The sequence below is a fragment of the Amblyraja radiata genome, chromosome 7 (assembly GCF_010909765.2).
Source record: "Amblyraja radiata isolate CabotCenter1 chromosome 7, sAmbRad1.1.pri, whole genome shotgun sequence".
NCBI classification, from domain to species: Eukaryota; Metazoa; Chordata; class Chondrichthyes; order Rajiformes; family Rajidae; genus Amblyraja; species Amblyraja radiata.
In genome coordinates, this window is record NC_045962.1 from 24,367,222 (window position 1) to 24,389,303 (window position 22,082).

The 22,082-nt window shown below is 44.4% G+C and overlaps 1 protein-coding gene across 1 annotated transcript in view; it reads left to right on the top strand.

Moving 5' to 3' along the window:
• pde11a (phosphodiesterase 11A) overlaps positions 1–22,082 on the top strand; it is a 189,825-nt gene that overhangs the window by 112,338 nt on the left and 55,405 nt on the right. Inside the window, exons 11-12 of the mRNA XM_033023867.1 lie at positions 1,842–1,988; positions 5,327–5,434. Of these exons, the coding sequence (XP_032879758.1) occupies positions 1,842–1,988; positions 5,327–5,434 (255 nt within the window). The remainder of the gene's footprint in view (positions 1–1,841; positions 1,989–5,326; positions 5,435–22,082) is intronic.

A 22,082-nucleotide genomic window follows, 5' to 3' on the forward strand; every position in this document is an offset into this window, starting at 1 on the left:
TACGTTCTCCCCGTGACCACGTGCGTTTTCTCATAGTATAGTCATTTCGCTGGCTGGTTAGCACGCAACAAAAAAGCTTTTCTCTGTACCTCAGTACATGTGACAATAATAAATTAAACTAATTAAATCTAACAAAATTAAGTAAATCAAAAAAGTATTTAATTTATTTCATATTAATGAAACAAAGTTGTGCCTCTCACATATTATAATCTATGGTCAAATCTCCATACACACATCGAAATGTTGCCTATTTCCTTCGCTCCATAGATGCTGCCTCACCCGCTGAGTTTCTCCAGATTCTACCTTCGATTTTCCAGCATCTGCAGTTCCTTCTTATACACATTTCATATGTTTTATTAAGGATAACATATAAATATTTGAACATGTCAAAAATTTTGAATTACGTATAATGTGCACGACAGAACATGATAGATGGCATTGGGGGAAAAAATGAAGACACAAAAGAGACTGCAAATGCTGGAATTTCTAGCGAGAATCTTGGCTAGAGGAACTTAATTGGTCAGACTGCATCCATGGAGGGAACGGATAGATGACGTTTCAGGTCGGGACCCTTCTTCAGAAGGAAGAAAATGAATCTGCTTTACCCCATCCCTCAAACAAATTATTGCTTTGACAATTACTGTAAAAAGAATCTAGCTAATGAGAGGTATAGATAGGGAAGACAGTCAGAACCTTTTTTCCCTGGGGCGGACCCATTAAAGACTAGAGGGCGTAGCTTAAAGGGCCTGTACCACGAGCATGTGACTCCATGCGGCAAGCGCGACCTAAAGCCCGCAGCCGCCTCGACGGCGTACGCACGGAGGTCGAGTGAGTGACGTGAAGTTCGAGCGAAGTCCGACGGGCGTACGGTGTCGAGGCGGCTGCGGGCCGGCAGGCCGTTGCCGCGCGGAATTTTTGAACCCGGTCAGTTTTTCGGAACCCCGCGCAATGTCGGGACCAGCTCCGCACAATTCCATACGGCTCCGGCGATCGAAGTGGGACCGGCCCCGCAAGGCCGTACGGCTCAAGCGACCACGTTAGGTCGCGCTTGCCACATGCAGGCGCATGCTGGTGGGACCGACCCTTTAGGTCGCGCTTGCCGCATGGAGTCGCATGCTCGTGGGACAGGCCCTTTAAGATGAGAAGGGTGAAGTGCGTGGGGCAAGTTATTTTACACAGAGAGTGGTGGGTGCACTACCAGGGGTGGTGGTGGTGGAGGCAGAAATTATAGTGGTGTTTAAGAGGCTTTTAAATAAGCACATGGATATGCAAGCAATGGAAGCAAATGGATCACGTGCAGATAGAGGAGATTAATTTATTTGGCATCATGTTCGGCACAGACATTGTGTTCCTGCTCTGTACTTTTTTATGTTCTATATTTTATGGCTTGGCTGCTGAGAAGTACAGTGTAATGTCAGAGAAGCTCCAATGCATAATTTCTATGAAACAAATCTATGATTTGTCTTTTGCTAATATCACCACCACCGCTGTCTACTTTTTTAAACAACTCCCTGAAGATGCTTAAGAAAGAACTGCAGATGCTGGTAAAATCAAAGGTATGCTAAACTCTTGTCGGAGTCTGAAGAAGGGTCTCGACCCAAAGCGTTGCCAATTCCTTCTCTCCATAGATGCTGCCTCACCCGCTGAGTTTCTCCAGCATTTTGTTTTATCTATCCCTGAAGATGCTGTTGTGGTCCAAAGTTTAGCTCTTTTAACTTTGGGGAATTGTCTTAAAAGCACTCCCACTGTCAAAGGGGTGTTTGTTATGAAGAACAGATGAAAAGCCAAGTGAAAGCATAATTTTGAATTATTAAAACGCTGAGAATTCTCTCCATTTGCAGGCAGTGAACATCCCACTTGCTTCTGAACTGAATATTGACGAATTCTATTTCAATGACTTCTCCCTTGACAAGGATGCCATGATCACGGCAGCTCTCCGGATGTTCATGGAGCTCGGAATGGTGCAGAAATTCAAGATTGATTATGAGGTAATTCACCCAAATACAAGTAGAATAATTTATAAGGAGTCTTTTATGAAGTTGACAAGATGTTTGCTTGCGAGATGTGGAATGTTTAAGAGCTGATTCTGGAAGAGTGCATTGACGTTGAACCTGATGGAAGTCTGGCTTATGATCATTGGGTTTCATCATTTGGCCTTGAAATTCCCCGGCAATTTAATGCATGTGTTATTGAGCGAGTTTAGAAAATAATGTCTCCAAAATGTCTGGCCGGCACGGTGGCGTAGAGGTAGAGTTGCTGCCTTACAGCGCTTGCAGCGCTGGAGACCCGGGTTCGATCTGTACGGAGTTTTATGTTCTCCCTCTGACCTACGTGGGTTTTTTCCAAGATCTTCAGTTTCCTCCCATACTCCAAAGATGTACAGGTATGTAGGGAAATTGTCTTGGTAAATGTAAAAAAAACTGTCCCTAGTGTGTGTAGGATAGTGTTAATGTGCGGGGATAGTTGGTCAGCACGGACCCGGTGGGCCGAAAGGCCTGTTTCCACGCTGTATCTCTAAACTAAACTAAACTAAAAGATAGCACGCGGCTGAAAACAATGGACAGGGAATTACTCCATCTACACTTCACACTGCTTTGGCAAGGCTTCCAGCATAATTAAGGACTAGTCTCACCCCGGTCACTCCCTCTTCTCCCATTTCCCATTAGGCAAGATGCACAGAAGTGTGAAAATGCACACGTCCAGATTCAGGAACAGTTTCTTCCCAGCTGTTATCAGTCTGTAACATTCCACAGAAAACAATCCAGGTTTGTCTAACATCTCCTTATAGCTAATAATCTCAAGTCCAAGCATCTTCAATTTTAGAGTCTCTCCTGAGGACAATTCTTGCTTGCCTCCACCTCACCCGTGTTAATATTGTCAATAGGCTCTATTTGTGGCCTGTTTACTCACTCCTAAATGATCCTCGAATTCTATCCCTGTCTCTTCCTTTTCCTCATTCACTGTTTCATTTTGCAAACAATCCTCAATTTAGGTGAAGTTTTAGTTAATGCTTATCGTGTTCCATTTTTGCATTTCCATCAACAGTCTCATTAATACAAATACTTGTGTTGTCAGCTGGTTTATCCAATAAAGTACTTGATTTATCAGAACATAACTAACTGATCAATGAGAGGAATGTCCTCTCGCTTCACAACTTGTAGCTCTTCAATCCTTCTCTCACATCTCCTGTCTTTTCATCTGGCATTTATCCACCTTCAGTCTATCACCCCCCCCCCCCCCAACCTATTATCTGCCAAGCTTTGCCTTGCCCCCTCATCTCTCACAGGTTTCTTCTCCCTCTTCCCACAATCAGTCTAAAGAGGCATCCTGACCCGAAACATTACCTATCCATGTTCTCCAGGGATGTTGCCTGACCCATTCAGTTACTCCAACATTTTGTGTCTTTTGTAATGAAAGGAATGAAGTTATTTATTTGACTCTCACTGAAACATTACACTGTGTAGATCATAAGATCATAAAATATAGTAGAATTAGACCATTTGGCCGATTGTCTACACCATTCAATCTTGGCTGTTCTATCTCTCCCTCCTAATCCCATTCCCCTGCCTTCACCCCATAACCTCTCACACACGTACTAATCACGAATCTATCTATCTCTGCCTTAAATATATCCACAGACTTTGCCTCCAAAGCCTTCTGTGACAAAGAATTCCACAGATTCATCAACCTCTGACTAAAGAAATTCCTCCTCATTTCCTTCCTAAAGGAATGTCCTTTAATTCTGAGACTCTCCCACTAGTGGAAACATTCTCTCCGCATCCACTCTATCCAAGCCTTTCACTATTCTGTACGTTTCAGTGAGGTCCCCCCTCATTCTTCTAAACTCCAGCGAATAGAGGCAAGTCAAGTCAAGTCAAGTCAAGTTTATTTGTCACATACACATACGAGATGTGCAGTGAAATGAAAGTGGCAATGCTCGCGGACTTTTGTGCAAAAAGACAAACAACCAAACAACCAAACAAACTAGAAACACAATCATAACACACATATTCTTTTACATAATAAATAATGGAAGGAAAAACGTTCAGTAGAGTTAGTCCCTGGTGAGATAGGCGTTTACAGTCCGAATGGCCTCTGGGAAGAAACTCCTTCTCAACCTCTCCGTTCTCACCGCATGGCAGCGGAGGCATTTGCCTGACCGTAGCAGCTGGAACCATCAAGCTCAGTGCCGTCAAACGCTGATCATATGTTAACCTACTCATTCCTGGGATCATTCTTGTAAACCTCCTCTGGACCCTCTCCAGAACCAGCACATCCTTCCTCAGATATGGTGCCCAAAATTACTCACAATATTCCAAATGCGGCCCAACCAGCGCCTTATAGAGCCTCGGCATTACATCCCTGTTTTTGTATAGAAGCCCTCTCGAGATAAATGCCAGCATTGCGTTTACTTTATTCAACCTCTGTAACGTGTAACTTCATACCACTCCCAGATATTTGCTCGCCGGTGTCTTGTTTAACCCTTGAAAATGATTTAAATATAAGCACCTAGCCGTAGTCTCCACACACTTGCTACCTTTATGAGACATCATTTTCTAAACTTACTCAACAACCTCGCATTCATTACCTCTGCAATTGACTTCTCCAGTGCTTTCTTTTCGTATGACAGTGGTATTACTGGTAAAGACACAAATAGGGCGACACGGTGGTACTGCTGCCTCACATCGCCAGAGACTTCGGTTCGATCCTGATCCCAGGTGCTATCTGTGCGGAGTTTGCATGTTCTCCCTGTGACCGTGTGGATTTCCTACAGGAGCTCCTTCCACATTTCCTTCCACATCCCAAAGACGTGTGGGTTTGTAGGTTAATTGGCCTCTGTAAATCGGCCATAGTGTGTAGGGAGTCTATGTAAAAGTGGGATAACACGGAAATAGTGTGAATGGGTGATTGATGGTCGGTGAGGACTCGGTGGGTCGAAAGACCTGTTTCCATGCTGTATCTCTAAACTAACTAAATACTTGCCATGGATCAATTCTCATAGCCTTACCTTTACTTGCTGTAACTTAGCAAGCCTATCCTATGACCCACCCAGAATTACAGCTGCTCTGTATTAAAAACTCAATCATCTCACTCCTGCTCTTCTTCCTCTCGGAACGTCTTTCCCAATCTTGTAATTTTGAAATAATCTCCTCAAAATCCCATACTTTCCATCAATGTATTCAGTCACACATTTCTCATCTTTTCATCAACTGCGAAGATGCACTTCGCTTCTTTGGATGCCTCTTCAATGTTTTGTTGCACTTAAGACGTAATGCAAATGTGAGTTGTTATTCTGTGCATAATATTTTACACATGTATTTTACAGACTTTGTGCAGATGGTTACTAACGGTCCGGAAGAACTACAGGACGGTTCTCTACCACAATTGGCGACACGCATTTAACGTTTCTCAATTCATGTTTGCGATACTGACAGTAAGTATTCTTAGTGATGGGGTGATGTACCTGTTTGAAACTCAAACGGCTAAATACGACCCATGCCACTAATCTGAACAAAATAAAACAGATGCTGGAAATAAGATCCAAGCAATGGTGGTTTTTAAGGATAGAGAAACAGAGTGAACCTTTTGGACCAGAGATCTTCATCAAAACAAGTTATTCAGTTTTATGTGGAATGCAAAGTGCTGGAGTAACTCAGCGGGTCTCTGTAGCATCTCTGGAGGACATTGATAGTCAATGTTTTGGGTCAGGACGATTCTAAGACTTAAATTATTTTCTTAGCTTTAATTTTATCATTGTTCACTCAGTTACGTTTTACTTTATGAGAACTGGGTGGAACAGTGGTGCAGCTGATAGAACTTCTGCCTCACAGCGCCAGTGACCCCGGATCAATCCTGACCTTGAATGTTGGTGCTGTCTGTGTGGAGTTTGCACATTCTCCCTTTGACTGCATGGTTCTCCGTTTTCCTCCCACATCCCAGTGACATGCGGGTTTGTAAGTATTTTTGGCTGTTGTAAATTGCCGCTAGTGTGAAGGGATGGGAAAGCGGGATAACATAGTACTAGTGTGAAGGGGTGATCCATGGTCGGCATGGACCCGGTGGGCCAAATGACTTGTTTCCATGCTGTATCTCCAAATTAAACTATACTAAACTTTGAATGATATTTTACCATTTTGGTATACTAACTGTGCTTATATATTTGGAACTGTGAGCGAATAGTCCCTTAGCCAGACGATACTGTACAGGGGCTTAAATGTTTATAATTAGTTTATAACTGGAAGGAATGATGAATACACATACACTTCTAAATTATAACCGAAAGAAAGTCTTATGAAAGCTGAAGATCCATTAATATTTTGGGGCAGTTGATAATTTAGATAGTTATTCGTGAAATAATTCTTCAAATGCAGATGTTTCCTACAATAGAGAAAGGGATCTTAAATTATTTAATGAAAGAATTGCAAGAAGTTTATTCAATGCAATAATCAATATTTGGACCAACCTAAGAAACTAGAGGAGATCAAATGACAAGTGTGGAGGACAAAGGTAGGTGTTCTGTAGCTCTCTTTAACAATACAAAATAAATAGTCCATCCATTCAATATTAAGTACAAAATTGATTGCTAGCAAATCTAGGTTTCTAATTGAAGCCACCATCGCTAGGTAAGTTGCCGTCAGTAGGCATCTGAATCGTTGTTGTTGTACATATAGTTCAGAGAGAAGAATCAAAAATGGATATCTTTGATCCACACTTACCACAAATGGATTGCACTAGCAGAGAATCGTTCAAATCCTGGAGATGAACGTAAGTAACCCAAACCTGCCTCCAGTATCCACAACTGCTCTGGTCCTGGATCAATCCATCAATGTGATTGCTCATGAAACCCAATTATTTCTATTACATCCATATAGACACAGTGTGCTGAGAGTGCACAATATAACTATATTTGTACTGTTACTCCATCTGAAGAAGTCCAGAACGAGAGGTAAGAATGTCAAAATAAGAGATAGGCAACAAAGGGTTATGATGAGGAGAAATCCCTTGACTCATAGACTGTACAACTTGGGAATTCTCTAGATGTAGAAACAAACAGACTTGCTTAGTCCAGCTACTGGATCTATCCTGAAGAAGGGTTTCGGCCCGAAAACTTGCCTATATCCTTTGCTCCATAGATGCTGCTGCACCCGCTGAGTTTCTCCAGCATTTTTGTGTACCTTCGATTTTCCAGCATCTGCAATTCCTTCTTAAACACTGGATCTATCCTTCTGCTTGGAAATTGAGAGAGAGAAAACAATAATAGAGCTCATTGCTAATCCCAGTTAAAGAACATATGTGGATAGGTATCTGTGCAAAAGCAACAACTAGTAAACAGTGATAAACATATTAGCTGCCATGGAGAAAATTGTGTTTATTTCTCAGTTGGAGCTTTTTCTTAGAACCTTTTGATTCCAGGCCAGATGAAGGCATGTTTTGATCAAGATAACAACTAAAATATTTCTTTCAGATTCTGGCTGAACAACACAAATTTCTACTAAGACAATGAATCCAAGCTGCAAAGCCAACTGTTATATAATAATATAATTTATTTCCAGTTGTGTGTACATAACAAGAGCAAAGAACAAGGTGAAATTAATCAGTGGGACCAAGGCAAAGAAAATGAGCCCTGAGCAATGAGAAAAGGAGGGAAAGGAATTGATGCTGCTGTAAGTGAGATGGAAGTGATGATAGGATGAGGCATTGAATGCAGGGATAACACACATACACCACATAAGTGGTGGCTTCAAGAAGCATTAACCACGTGATCTCTGTACAAACTGCCTGAACTCCTTCTCCACTGCCCTTGTAGTGACCAATCAGCTGGTCAGCTGTTACCCATGTCGGGGTGGACCCAGCCTGGGTGCTCCCTCAGTGTTGCCCTGAAGTCACTCCAAGTGTTCCCATACCACTCCCTTGGTAGTTCCCCATTTTCAGTCTGGGTGCTGTCGCTGAAGTCACTGGAGATTGCTGGTGACTAAGGATCTGGCAGGCTGAGCTTTTACTGTCAATAGAGAAGGTTGATACATAAAATAAGGGCCACCATGGTTGGGGTACAGAATTGGTTGAAGGGCAGAAAATAAAATAATTGTTTTTCGAGTTGATATGATGTTATTAATAAGGTGCCTCAGGAATCAGCAGTGGATCAGTAATTTACACTAATGACATAGATGAAACAAGAGCTAAGTATCTAGGTCAAGTAAGAATGGAAGCTCTGAGAAGGATGCAAGGTTTGCAAATGGACATAGGCACCCAAGTCCATAACAGTGGAGGATAATGTGGACAGATGTGGGGTTATGCGCTTTGGTAGGAAGAACAGAGAGAGATAATTTCAAAGCATGAGAAGCCCTTAAAAGGCAAATGTACTAGAGGAATGTTGATGTATTGGTTGAAGAAATCCTGAAAAGTAATCTCACAGGACAACAGGCAACAGGAAGACTAAATGCATTTTTGCAAAGATTTTTAACTGCAGAATTAAGGAAGACGTGGTCATACAGGAGATAGATATAAAAATAGAAATCTAGTTAAGGATGTGATTAAAAGAGTTATGACAAATTTAACATTGGGACTGACAACTGGGATGTGGTTCCTGGGGACCGGGGGAAGGTAGAGAAAGGACATCCAGGAGGGGTGTCCTTATGAAGGGCCACGACAATATGTGGTTCGAGACCCTGGAGGCGGGCGCCAATGCCACAGGATGACCATCGGCAAAAGCAACACACTCCCCAATCCAATGGCCAGAGTCAACACAGTGTGGAAGCTGTGGGCGGGTCTGCCTGTCAATGAGAGGCTTAGTCAGCCACAGCAGCCAATGCAACCATGGATGATACATTCCCCTCTCCAAACTTCAAAGCCGCACCATCGTCTCTCGCAAAACAGATGTTAACATGCTAGTTTAGTTCAGTTTATTGACACAGCATGGAAACAGGCCCTTCGGTCCACCGAAAATAGATACAAAAAGCTAGAGTAACTCAACGAGACAGGCAGCACCTCTGGAGAGAAGGAATGGGTGACCATCGATCACCCATTGACACGTGTTCTATATTATCCTACTTTCACATCCACTCTCTGCACACTAGGACCAATTTATAGAGGTCAATTGACCTACAGGCTCCTAGAGTTGGGGAATTGAGAACTTGAGGACATTGCCTTGGATGGAGTGGATGTGGAGAGGTTTCCACTGGTGCCAGAGTCTAGGACGAGAGGTCATAGCTTTAGAGTTACAGTACATTCCTTTATGAAGGAGATGAAGAGGAATTTCTTTAGTTAGAGGGTGGTGAATTTGTCGAATTCTTTGCCACAGAAGGTTGTGGAGGCCAAGTCAATGGATATTTTTAAGGCAGAGATAGATAGAATCTTGATTAGTACGGGTGTCAAGGGTTATAGGAGGGAGGGAGAGATAGATCAGACATGATTGAATAGCGGAGTAGACTTGATGAGCCGAATGGCTAAAATCTGCTCCTATAACTTATGACCTTATAGATTTAAGGTGAAGAGGGAAAGATTTATTAGGAATCTGAGGGGTAACTTTATTATGCAAAGGTTAGTAGATGTATGGAACAAACTGCCGAGGAGGTACTTGAGGCAGGGACTATTGCAACGTTTAAGAAACAATTAGACAGGTACATGGTTTAGTGGGATATGGGTAAAACACACGCAGATGGGAATAGTGTAGATGACACATGTTGGTCGGTGTGGGCAAGTTGGGGTGAAGGACTGTTTTCTTGCAATATGACTCTATGATTCTGTCTTTGGGGTGTGGAAGGAAACCGGATCACCTGGAAGAAACCCACGCGGTCATAGGGAGAACGTGCAAGCTTCACACAGACAGTACCCATAGTCAAGATTGAACCCGGTTCGCTGGCGCTGTGAGGCAGCAACTCTACCAGGTGTCTCAGCCACTGTGCCGCTGATTGTCATTTGTAGTGTCAACACTATCATTGATCCACTTTCAGTGAGATCTGATTTCATTGCTGCTCACTGTTACAAACTCCTATAGTCTAAGCTGATTGAACAACAAATGACCCATTCAGTTGGGGCAAGAGTAGAGATTCCTCTTCATGTTGTTGCATAGTTCCACCCCTAATAGAGCATCAAGGTCTGTAAAATTGTCCCTAGTGTGTAGGGAGTGGATGAGAAAGTGGGATAACATGGAATTAGTGTGAACAGATGATCGATGGTCGGCGTGGACTCAGTTGGCCGAAGAACCTGTTTGCATCCTATATCTCTGGGCAAAACAAAACTAGTTGCTGTTCCTAATCCAGGTTTAACTGGTGCCTAAAAACTGGTTCCATTAACACTTGCTCTAATTGAGCATTATCCACGCGGTCACAGTGATAACGTACAAACTCCGTACAGCCAGAACCCGTAGTTAGGATCGAACCTGGGTCTCTGGTGCTGTGAGACAACCACTGTGTCACTGTGTTTAAGAAGGAACTGCAGATGCTGGAAAATCGAAGGTACACAAAAATGCTGGAGGAACTCAGCGGGTGCAGCAGCATCTATGGAGCGAAGGAAATAGCCAACGTTTCGGGCCGAAACCCTTCTGTGCTGCCCCAAATTACTGTGAAGAACTACTGTCCTTTCCTATGAATTTGTTGCAGTTTATTAATGTTTCATTCAGATTCCAGTTAGAATATCCAAAAACTAATCAGCACATTCTTAAAAAAAAAAATTTAAACTTTTAAAAAGAGATGATAAAACAAAAAACAGCATGGTAAGGATTATTGCAGAATATGTCGCATAAATCCTATCTAATAAAAGTTGGTGTAGAGACATAAGCAGACTGAGCAGAGTTTAATTTGTATATCTGTTTGTGCTGCTGACAAATTGCTTTGTGCCTTCCTTGCTAACTCATAATAACTACATTTAACATCTCATTATTTCTTTAGCTGTGAATGTTGAGGGGAAAACAGAATTACTTGCAGGATAAGCCCTGAATGTTTGGCAAAGAGATCAAGGCTCTACTGTCACTGAGGAGATTCATTGAAGTTCTTGATGAGCAGAACACTTGCTTCCCTCACCGTTTTTACAACCCAAACCAAAACTTGTTTCCTTTCAACACTGACTATAAAATATGAACAGTGATTGATCATTTTCACTCTCTAATGAAATGAAAAATGATAACTGGATCTGCAACATTCTAATACCCTAATCTACAGAGAAAAGGTTCTCTCAGCGTGGGTGGTCTTTTACTTTAGACTAGAGATTCAACAAGGAAACAGACCCTTTGGCCCACCAGGTCCATGCCGACCATCGATCACCCCATGCACTCACATTATCCTACACATGAGGGACAATTTACAATTTTACCAAAGCCAATTAACCTACAGACCTGCACGCCTTTGGAGTGTGGGAGGAAACTTGAGCACCCGGAGAAAACCCATGCGGTCACAGGGAGAGCATGCAGACAGCACCCGTAGTCAGGATCGAACCCGGGCCTCAGGTGCTGTAAGGCGGCAAATGTATCGCTGCTCCATTGTGTTGGAGGGAAATTCTGTGGTCCTAAAGAGGAATAGAAATCTGCAAAATATTTTAATAAATCTCCTTAAAGGTTTGGCTCGGCAATTAAATTTGACTGTTTTTCAAAAGATTATAGCCGCTTGTTTGCACTGTGCATTATTTCTTGATTAATTCCAGGCTGTAATCCATTTCCATTACATTTATCACACCGCACAAATTGATGTCTTTTAAGATGCTGAACAGGTAAAACCGTTTCGCCGAACACTCGCGCTCAGTCCGTCAAGGTCCACCAGATCTCCCAGTTGCTAACCATTTTACCTCCCTCCCCATTGCCAGAGTGAGGCCACACACAACTGCAGGAACAGCACCACAGATTCCGTTTGGGCAAATTACATTCTAACACCTTGCTCCCCCACATATCTTCCCTTCCCCAGCACCTATTTTTCCTCTCCTCCTCCCCCTCTCTCTGCATCTACATTCCATCCCCTGCCTCAGGGCGGTGGAGGCAGGTTCTCTGGATGCTTTCAAGAGAGAGCTAGGTAGGGCTCTTAAAAATAGCGGATATGGGGAGAAGGCAGGAACGGGGTACTGATTGGGGATGATCAGCCATGATCACATTGAATGGCGGTGCTGGCTCGAAGGGCCAAATGGCCTGCTCCTGCTCCTGCACCTATTGTCTATTGTCTATCTTCTGGCTTCACAATTTGTAACTTCTCAATCATTTGTCTCACAATTTCTGTTTTTTCATTTTTAGACTTCAGAGATACTGCGTGGAAACAAACCCTGCGGCTGTTTCTCAATCCAATCTTTCGCTACACAATTAACATTTTGTTACTAATTTATATTTCCTTTCTCCAACTCTGCTGTTCATTTTACAGCCGTTAAAATTTCAGGAGGTAGTTTTTTCCCCCATTTACACATGTCCTGATTGCCTTGTACCTACCGAAGCTTGTGGAAGTTAAATGGGCAAGGCAAGGCCTCTGGTCTCTGGAAAAGGTTAACTCTCATCAAAGAACTCATGACTAATATCCAGCTGGATGTGGTCTTTAATTCCAATTGGGTGCCTCTGTTATTGTCATGCTTTTAATCAGGGTTTCAAATGACTATAGTTTTACCTCAATATTCTGCATTAACTTAACATTCTGTAGAGATGTAAGTGTAAAGTCTTCAAACACCCTTCCTGACTCTTGTGGAGAACTTCAAAACATTAGCTTCACCCAAAGCTGTCCAGTATATCCAGGAACTTAAATGCATGGGGCGGCATGGTGGCACAGCAGTAGGGTTGCTGCCTTACAGCGCCAGAGTTTCAGATTCAATCCCAGCTATGGGTGGTAGACAAAAATGCTGGAGAAACACAGCGGGTGCAGCAGCATCTATGGAGCGAAGGAGATAGGCAACGTTTCGGGCCGAAACCCTTCTTCAGACTGATAGGCTGTTCCGGAGGGAGGAGGAGAACTTCCTCAAAGTAGGCATACCTTGAGGAGATTTCACAGTGGAGTAGACAAAGTGTTTAAGAAGGAACTGCAGATGCTGGAAAATCGAAGGTACGCAAAAATGCTGGAGAAACAGTGGGTGCAGCAGCATCTATGGAGCGAAGGAGATAGGCAACGTTTCGGGCCGAAACCCTTCTTCAGACTGATAGGCTATGGATGCGCTGCTTTTACACATTCTCACCGTGACCGCGTGGGTTTTCTCCGGGTGCTCCGGTTTCCTTCCACGTTCCAAAGACGTGCAGCTTTGTAGGTTAATTGGCTTTTGAAAATTATCCCTATTATGTGGAGTAGAACTAGTGTATAAGTTATTGCTGGCCGGCGGGTACTCTGTGGGGCGAAGAGCCTGTTTCCTTGTTGTATCTCTAAACTAAACTAAGCATGATTTTACTTCGGAGTCACGTGAGTGACTACGTGAAGAACCCGCTCAGCGCGCATGCACGGCATTACGCCAGCAGTGCAACAAGCGGCGGCAGCTGGAGTCAGGCTCTCCAGCTGCAGGTTTAAAAAACGGACCGTTAGGTAAGTACACTGAAGGTGGAAACTAACGGAGAGGAGAGTTGTGTGTTCTTTCTATTTTACAGAGATGAGTACACTGAGGAAAAAACTCTCGAAGAGAACTGCCCCCCACAAAACTCCACCAGAGGAGCGTTCAATCTCAGGGGGACAGCAACAGGCGGCAGGAGCGCTCCACCATCCCTGACACCGTGCCGAGCCCAGTCCCGCTAATGCCTGAACAGCGGACTGGGAAAAAAATCCACCAGTAAAACCAACCGGCTGGTGGTTTCCGACTCGTCGGACGGGGACACGTCTCCACCTAAATGGAGGAGACACAGCCGCATGAGCCGCATGGAACGGCTCTTGGAGCAAGTACTCCAGCGGGAAGTGCAGAAAGAGCGCTCTCGCGGAGGGAGGTCAGGCACCCCCTCCACAGTGTTCTGTACACTGCCCTCTGCTCCCTCATCACTGGAGGCTAGCATTGGTGACCAGGGCTGGGCTGGTCTGCAACAGGGGTTGGCGGACGAGATCGGGAGTATGCAGGAGGTGCAGGAGCAGGAAGAGCTGCTGGGTGTGGTGGACCGCTATGTAGCAACCCCACGTGCTGGTAGACCGCTGGAACCAAAATTAGCGGCCAGCATTAATCAGCTTTCAAATAAGCCCTTGCAGGAGAAGGTGCTCTTTGAGACGTTGGATCTCTACAAAACACCAGAGAACTGTGAGGCCCTCAGAGTGCTGACTGTAAACAGCCAAATCTGGGGGCACGTGGGGTCACACATGCGCAACTATGAAGTCAAGCTACAGCGGATCCTAAGGCTCCTGACGTCGGCCACCACAGCCTTTGCTCATTCTGTGGAAGACACGGAGATGGATACCTGCCAGCAGGATGTACTGGCATTAATGTGCAACACGCAGTACGAAATTAACAACTTCCGGCGGGAAATCATAAGACCTGCCCTCAATCCCAAATTTGCTGGGTTGTGTAAAACCCCAGCCGCAGAGACAGACGCTCTGTTATTCGGGACGGACCTCAGCAAAAAGTTGAGGGACATGGAAGAGGCATCAAAAACTTTCAACCTCATGAGGGCAGGCCCCGGGATGAGCAAACCAAGACCTACAATACCCAAGCGGCAGCACCCCACGGCATCCACCAGTCGACGTCCTCAATATGGGACTGGTGAAAGCTCAAGGACCGCATTTTATCCCCAAAGATCTTTTTTAGACCAGGGCCCAGAGCGGACCCCATGGAAAATGCGCCAACCCCCAACATCGCCAACACGTCAGACAAGCAAAATCTTCAGGAACATAAGGAAACAGAAGAAACGACAATAACCCTGGAGGTAGGTGGGTCTGGTTCCTGCCAGCATATAGAGAGTAAGGTTTCTTTACTAACAGGGGGGAGATTACACTTGTTCAAAACAGCAGGGGGTAATGTCACGAGTGACAAGTATATACTCAACAGCATTAGTGGATATAAAATACAATTCATGTCAGAAAAATCGCGGCCAGTTCAACATTGGCCCCAAAGGGTATTTTCTCCCTCCGTCAAAGAGAAACGTGAGGGACAAGCTGAACTGGTGAGACTTATCTCAAAGGGGGTCATCGAAAATACCAAACATGAACCTTTGGAATTTGTATCGAATATATTCACTAAAACCAAAAAATATGGTGGTTGTCGCATCATCATTGACTTAACATCACTAAATAAATTTGTTAAGTATATACATTTCAAAATGGAGACATTTGTTACTGCTAAAAAACTGATTTCCAAAGGATACTTCATGGCAAACATTGATCTCAAAGATGCTTACTATCTAGTACCCATACACAAGGATCATCGCAGATACCTAAAATGTATCTGGATGGGGTAGCTATGGCAGTATAAAGCATTGCCCATGGGCTAACTTCAGCCCCAAGATTATTTACCAAAATATTGAAACCAGCCATGGCAATACTAAGAAAACAAAAACATATTGTCATGGCATATCTGGATGATATTCTGATAGTAGGGAAAACGATGGAATTGGCTGTGGCAGCAGTATCAGCTACAAAACAGCTCCTGGAAACGCTGGGGTTTGTCCTACATCCAGATAAATCTAAGTTGAAGCCATCCACTATCATGGACTACCTGGGCTTCACAATTAACTCAGTCCATGTGACTGTTACCTTGCCAAAGGCAAAAATGGTTGAATTAGCACAATCATGCAACAATCTAATGGTCAACGAGCGACCAACTATCCGACAAGTAGCAAGAATAATTGGGAAAATGGTAGCAGCATTTCCGGCTACACAATTCGGACCTTTGCACTATCAAAATTTACAAAGAGCAAAGGTACAGGCACTAAAACGACATAAAGGTCACTATGATCGTATCATGAAATTACCCACTGCAGCAATATCAGAGCTACAGTGGTGGGCAGAAAACGTTTGGCATAGTTTCAGCCCTATCATTATCACTAACCCCACTTTAGTTATTCAAACAGATGCCAGTGCTCAAGGCTGGGGAGCAACTAACTCCATATCCAGCACAGGTGGGAGATGGACTAACATAGAGTCATCATTACTACTCACACTGGGCATTAACTATTTAGAGATGTTGGGCGCCTTTTATGGTTTAAAAGCATATGTATCTAATATGCGGCACTTGCATGTTCGGTTACAAATTGATAATACTACGGTGGTGGCTTATATTAACCATATGGGCGGCATAAAATCATTATCATGCGACAAATTGGTCAACATAGTTTGGCATTGGTGTGTCGAAAGACATATTTGGCTATCAGCTACTTACCTACCAGGTAAGCTAAACACGGTGGCAGACACCAGGTCACGCAAATTCAATGATAACATCGAATGGATGTTAAACCCTAAAGTATTTGCTAAAATTATTAAGCAATATGGACTGTCAGATATTGATTTATTTGCATCGAGGCTAAATCACCAGGTACCTATGTATGTCGCATGGGAACCAGACCCAGAGGCAGCAGCGGTAGATGCTTTCACGCTGGATTGGGAAAATGGCGGAAAATGGCGGCGCACCTGAATGCAGCGGCTTTGCTCTCCCCCGTGTGGATGTTGTTGTTTTTGTCTGTTTTGTCCGTTTGTCTGTGGACCTGCGACTCGAAGTACAACCGGCAGGACCTTCTAAGGATTGGGACGCTGTGTAGCGAACTAGAGTTCGCAAGAAGCTCCCACAACGATTATATCCCGCCAGAAATCACCCACCCAGCGGAGTCCGAGTGGATCACCTTACCGAAAGGACGGTGGGGGAGGCGGCGCAGACAGAGGCGGCAGAAGCGCGGTTGTCGAGCCGGCATTCACGCTAGGCTAAAGGAAGATCCTTACAGACCAGCGCTACCCAGCATCTTTTTGACGAACGCCCGATCGCTCAGCAACAAGATGGACGAGCTGGAGCTGATCACTGAAGAAAACACAACTGTACAAACCTGCTCGATCATGGTGGTAACTGAGACCTGGCTTCACGCTGGGATCCCGGACGAGGCCATCAGTCTGGTAGGTCGCACAGCACACCGGGCCGACAGGAGCAGTGACTCTGGTAAGAGCAGAGGAGGGGGGCTATGTATTTACTCCTATGACAAATGGTGTACAAATGTAAACGTTGTCGAGAGACATTGTTCACCAGACATGGAGTTTATTACATTGAAATGTCGACCCTTCTACCTGCCGCGGGAGTTCACAGCTGTCGTTATTCTGGCTGTTTATATTCCACCAAGTGCCAACGTCAAGCTAGCACCGAACACCCTGCTAGCATCAATCAACAAATTACAGACTGCGCACCCTGATGGGATTTTCATCGTGGCTGGAGATTTCAACCAGGCTAATCTAAAAACTGTCCTCCCTAAATTCCACCAGCATGTCACGTGTCCGACGAGAGGTCAAAATACACTGGATCACATGTACAGCAACATTAGGGATGGATACAAAGCCTCCTCTCTCCCTCACCTCGGCCAGTCTGACCATCTATCACTCTTTCTCACCCCGGCATACAGACCTCTCATTATGAGAACCAAGCCCAGTGTGAGAAGCATAAAGACTTGGCCCGAGGGTGCTGCCGCCCAACTTCAGGACTATTTTGAGCGCACCCAGTGGGACTTGTTTGCAAACCAGGACATACAAGAATATACATCCACAGTCATGTTCTATATACAGAACTGTATCAACAACGTCACTGTCGACAGGGAGGTCAGGTGCTATCCAAACAACAAACCATGGATGACCAGGGATGTCAGGAAGCTACTGAGGGAACGCAACTCAGCCTTTAGATCTGGCAATGATGAATTGTACAGCACTGCCAGATCTAAACTAAAGAGAGCCATTAAAGAGGCAAAGACAGCCTATGGAAGAAGGTTAGAGGGGTATTTTAACTAGAGGGACCCTCGGCGTGTCTGGCAGGGCATTCAGCAACTCACAAACTACAAGATCATCTGCAGCAGTAACAACTCGCTAGCTGAGGAGTTCAACCATTTTTTCGCCCGTTTTGAGCTGAATGAGGCGGAGCCTGCACCTGCAGCCGCACCCAGCACTGACGACCTGGCACTCACTGTGCCACTCACTGTGAGTACGGAGGACGTCAGAAGAACACTCTGCAGGGTCAACCCCAGGAAGGCTGCTGGACCAGATGGCATCCCAGGGAGAGTATTGCGGGACTGTGCAGACCAGTTAGCGGAGGTTTTTAGCGACATCTTCAACCTCTCTCTGTCAACATGCATGGTCCCTAAATGCTTTAAGACTGCTACCATCGTGCCTGTACCCAAAAAAACATCCATTACCAGCTTGAATGACTATAGACCTGTTGCTCTCACTTCAACGGTGATGAAGTGTTTTGAACGGCTGGTCCTGGCCCACATTAAGTCCTCACTCCCATACACCCTGGATCAGCATCAGTTTGCATATAGAGCTAATAGGTCAACGGAGGATGCCATCAACATAGCTCTACATTCTGCACTGACACATCTGGAGCGTCCTGGCTCATATGTGAGGATGTTATTTGTAGATTTTAGTTCTGCATTTAATTCAATCATCCCCAGCAGAATGGTGGACACACTGTCTGATCTGGGTGTTAATGCAAACACATGCGGATGGATTAAGGACTTTTTAACAGACCGCCCACAGACTGTCAGGATGGGGTCCAATTACTCCCCAGTCCTGACGCTCAGCACAGGAGCGCAACAAGGTTGTGTGCTGAGTCCCATCTTGTATACAATATACACTTATGACTGTATACCAACACACAGTACAAACAGGATCATCAAGTTTGCGGACGACACGACTGTGGTGGGACTGACAAACAACAACGACGAGTCTGCCTACAGGGATGAAGTCCAAAAACTGACTGTCTGTTGTACCAAAAACAACCTGGTACTCAACCCATCAAAGACAAAAGAACTGGTCGTTGACTTCAGGAGGAAGAGGAGAGAGGAACCTGCTCCCTTATACATCAAAGGAGACATGGTGGAGAGTCACCGGCTTTAAGTTCCTGGGAATAAACATCTCCCAGGACCTCAAATGGCAAATGAACACCGTCACTCTCGTGAAGAAGTCACATCAGCGGCTGTATTCCTGAGGTCTCTGCGGAGAGCAAACGTCTCACAGCCGCTGCTGCTGTCCTTCTACCGATGCGCCGTGGAAAGTATCCTCTCCTATGGAATCCTGGTGTGGTTTGCCAGCTGTACTGTGGCTGAGAGGAGGGCGCTGCAGGGAATTATAAAAACTGCGCAGAGCATTACAAACGCCCAACTGCCCTCCTTGGATGACATATACAAGGCTCGATGCTTGCGCCGGGCCACAAATATCAAGCAGGACACATCCCACCCTGCCAACCACCTTTTTACTCTGCTACCCTCGGGGAGGCGATTCAGGTCTCTGAAGGCTCGCACCGGTAGACTTAAAAATAGTTTCTACCCATGTGCGATAAAAGAGCTAAATTCCAACAGAGAACACTGGGGAAGCAAAATATAATTCCAAGAAATGCCGCCAAATTCTTTTAAACTCTTTTAAAATACTTATTTATTATTTTACTAATAAGTGTACATATGTGTTAATGGTTGTCGTGTTTGTATTTTTTTTTTTTTTTTTTAATTTAATTTTTCTTTTTTAACCGGAGGAGATGTAATGGAATTTTGTTGCACAGTTTGTGCAATGACAATAAACGTATTCATTCATTCATTCATTCATTCTTCTTCTATGCTTTCCCTCCCTTCTGCCTCATCAGTCGGGTACTTCGCAAAATACAGATGGACTCTGCTTCGGGTATTTTGATGGTGCCCGACTGGCCTACACAGCCATGGTTCCCAGTCCTGCATGACATGGTGGTTGAATCACCAATGGTTTTTCCCAGTGATCCAGGATTATTAACTCAACCAGTATCAGGCATAAGCCACCCATGCCATGAGAAAATCAATCTCCTGGGTTGCAGGTTTTGAACAGACCTTACCTAGAACTGGGACTGTCCGAACAAACCATCACCACCATGTCGGCATCCCTTCGAACATCCACCAAGAGGCAGTACTTAACCAGCATCAAAAAATGGGAGAAGTACTGCCAGGAAACAGGGACAACGTATGCAACAGCCACAGCCACCAATGTACTGGAGTTCCTGGCCCATCTACACCATGATGAAGGGATCAGCTACAGTGCCATCAACACAGTGCGCTTTCTGCTTATCTCAAGCCACCGCCAGGACAACAGGCGATGGGATCCCATCCACTGGTGGTAAAACTAATGAAGGGCATTTACAACATCAAGCCCCCTAAGCCCAGGTATACCCACATCTGGGACATCAGTGTGGTCCTGACATACCTCAGGGAATGGCCACCAGCCAGATCCCTCGGCCTCGAGCAAGCTACACTAAAGACACTCATGTTGATGGCACTGATATCCGCTCAGAGGGTCCAGTCTCTACACATGCTGAGGCTGGACAACATGGTGACCACCCCAGATCAGATTGCATTCAGCATACAGGGTCTGGTGAAACAAAGCAGGCCAGGAACAGCCAATCCAGTAGTGGTATTCCGGGCCTACCCACCAGAGCCACAGTTGTGTGTTGTGACCCATCTACAACATTACATCGACACAACCTATAATATCAGAGGGAGTGAAAAAGCCTTATGGGTCAGCCACAAGAAACCTCATGGCCGGGTAACGAGCCAAACCATCTCAAGATGGCTCAAACAGGTACTGAAGGCTGCCGGAATAGATACTAATACATTTAAATCTCATTCCACTAGGGCAGCATCTACATCAACGGCCGAGAGAATGGACGTACCGGTTGACCATATTCTGAATACAGCAGGATGGTCGAGGGAAACGACATTCAGAACTTTTTATAACAAGCCGTTGACGAAACCTGATTTATTTGCAGCCAGAATATTACAAGCTGCAAATATTTAATTTAAGCCCAGGGGAGCAATTATTTTGTTATTGTTAATAAATACCTTTTTGTTTCTCGAAAAACAGATTCATTGGTTGATTACGATAACACTTCCTCCCTCAAGAACTTCGGCAGTGAGTGAAATAAAACTGTTACACGGTTTGAAATCACAGAGCTTTGAAGTCTTCACGTAGTCACTCACGTGACTCCGAAGTAAAATAGTAAGATTAAACGAGACTTTACCAGTTTGAAGTTTGATCTGTATTTTATGAGGAGTTACGATGAGGGATTGCGTGCCCTCCGCTCCCCCCCTCATTGTATGCATCAAACTAATAACTGATGTCTCCTTTTCTTTACTATGTTTACTTCAAATAACTGTGTCTATCTGTGATTCCACACCGCTGCTTGGAAGTATGCCGCGCATGCGCGCTGAGCGGGTTCTTCACGTAATCCCTCATCGTAACTCCTCATAAAATACAGATCAAACTTCAAACTGGTAAGTTCTCGTTTAATCTTACTATTAATCAATATTTGATTAAAAAAACATGACAAACAATGCAAAATGTGTGACTCTTGTTTTGGTAGTCTAGAATACTTGCTTCAAGTCTTTCTTGCTGTTTAAGAAAATTTACAACTCTTTAGAGCTGCACCTGGTGTACAAATATAACAGAATATTAATGCCCACCTAAAGATGGAGCTGTGAGCTAAATTTATTGCAATTAGATTTACTAGAGATAATTCTTTTTCCTACAATTGAGCTCACTTTAAATCTTGGTGAGTTAAAGGCCTGGATAGAATGAATGTGGAGAGGATGTTTCCACTAGTGGGAGAGTCTAGGATCAGAGGCCATAGCCTCAGAATAAAATGATGCAACTTTAGAAAGGAGATGAGGAGGAATTTCCTTAGTCAGAGTGTGGTGAATATGTGGAATTCGTTGCCACAGAAGGCTGTGGAGGCTGTCAATGGATATTTTTACGTGGAAATTGATAGATTCTTGATCAGTGAGGGGTTATGTGAAGAAGGCAGGAGAATGTGATTGAATGGGAAACATAGATCAGCCATGATTAAATGACTTGATGGGCCAAATGGCCTAATTCTGCTCCTATAAATATGAACTTATGAACCGAAAACAAAGATAGACACAAAGTGCTGGAGTAACTCAGCAGCTCAGGCAGCATCAATGGAGTAAAAGGATTGGTGAAGTTTTGGGTCAGGACCATTCTTCATGCTGAAAGTAGAGGGGAGGG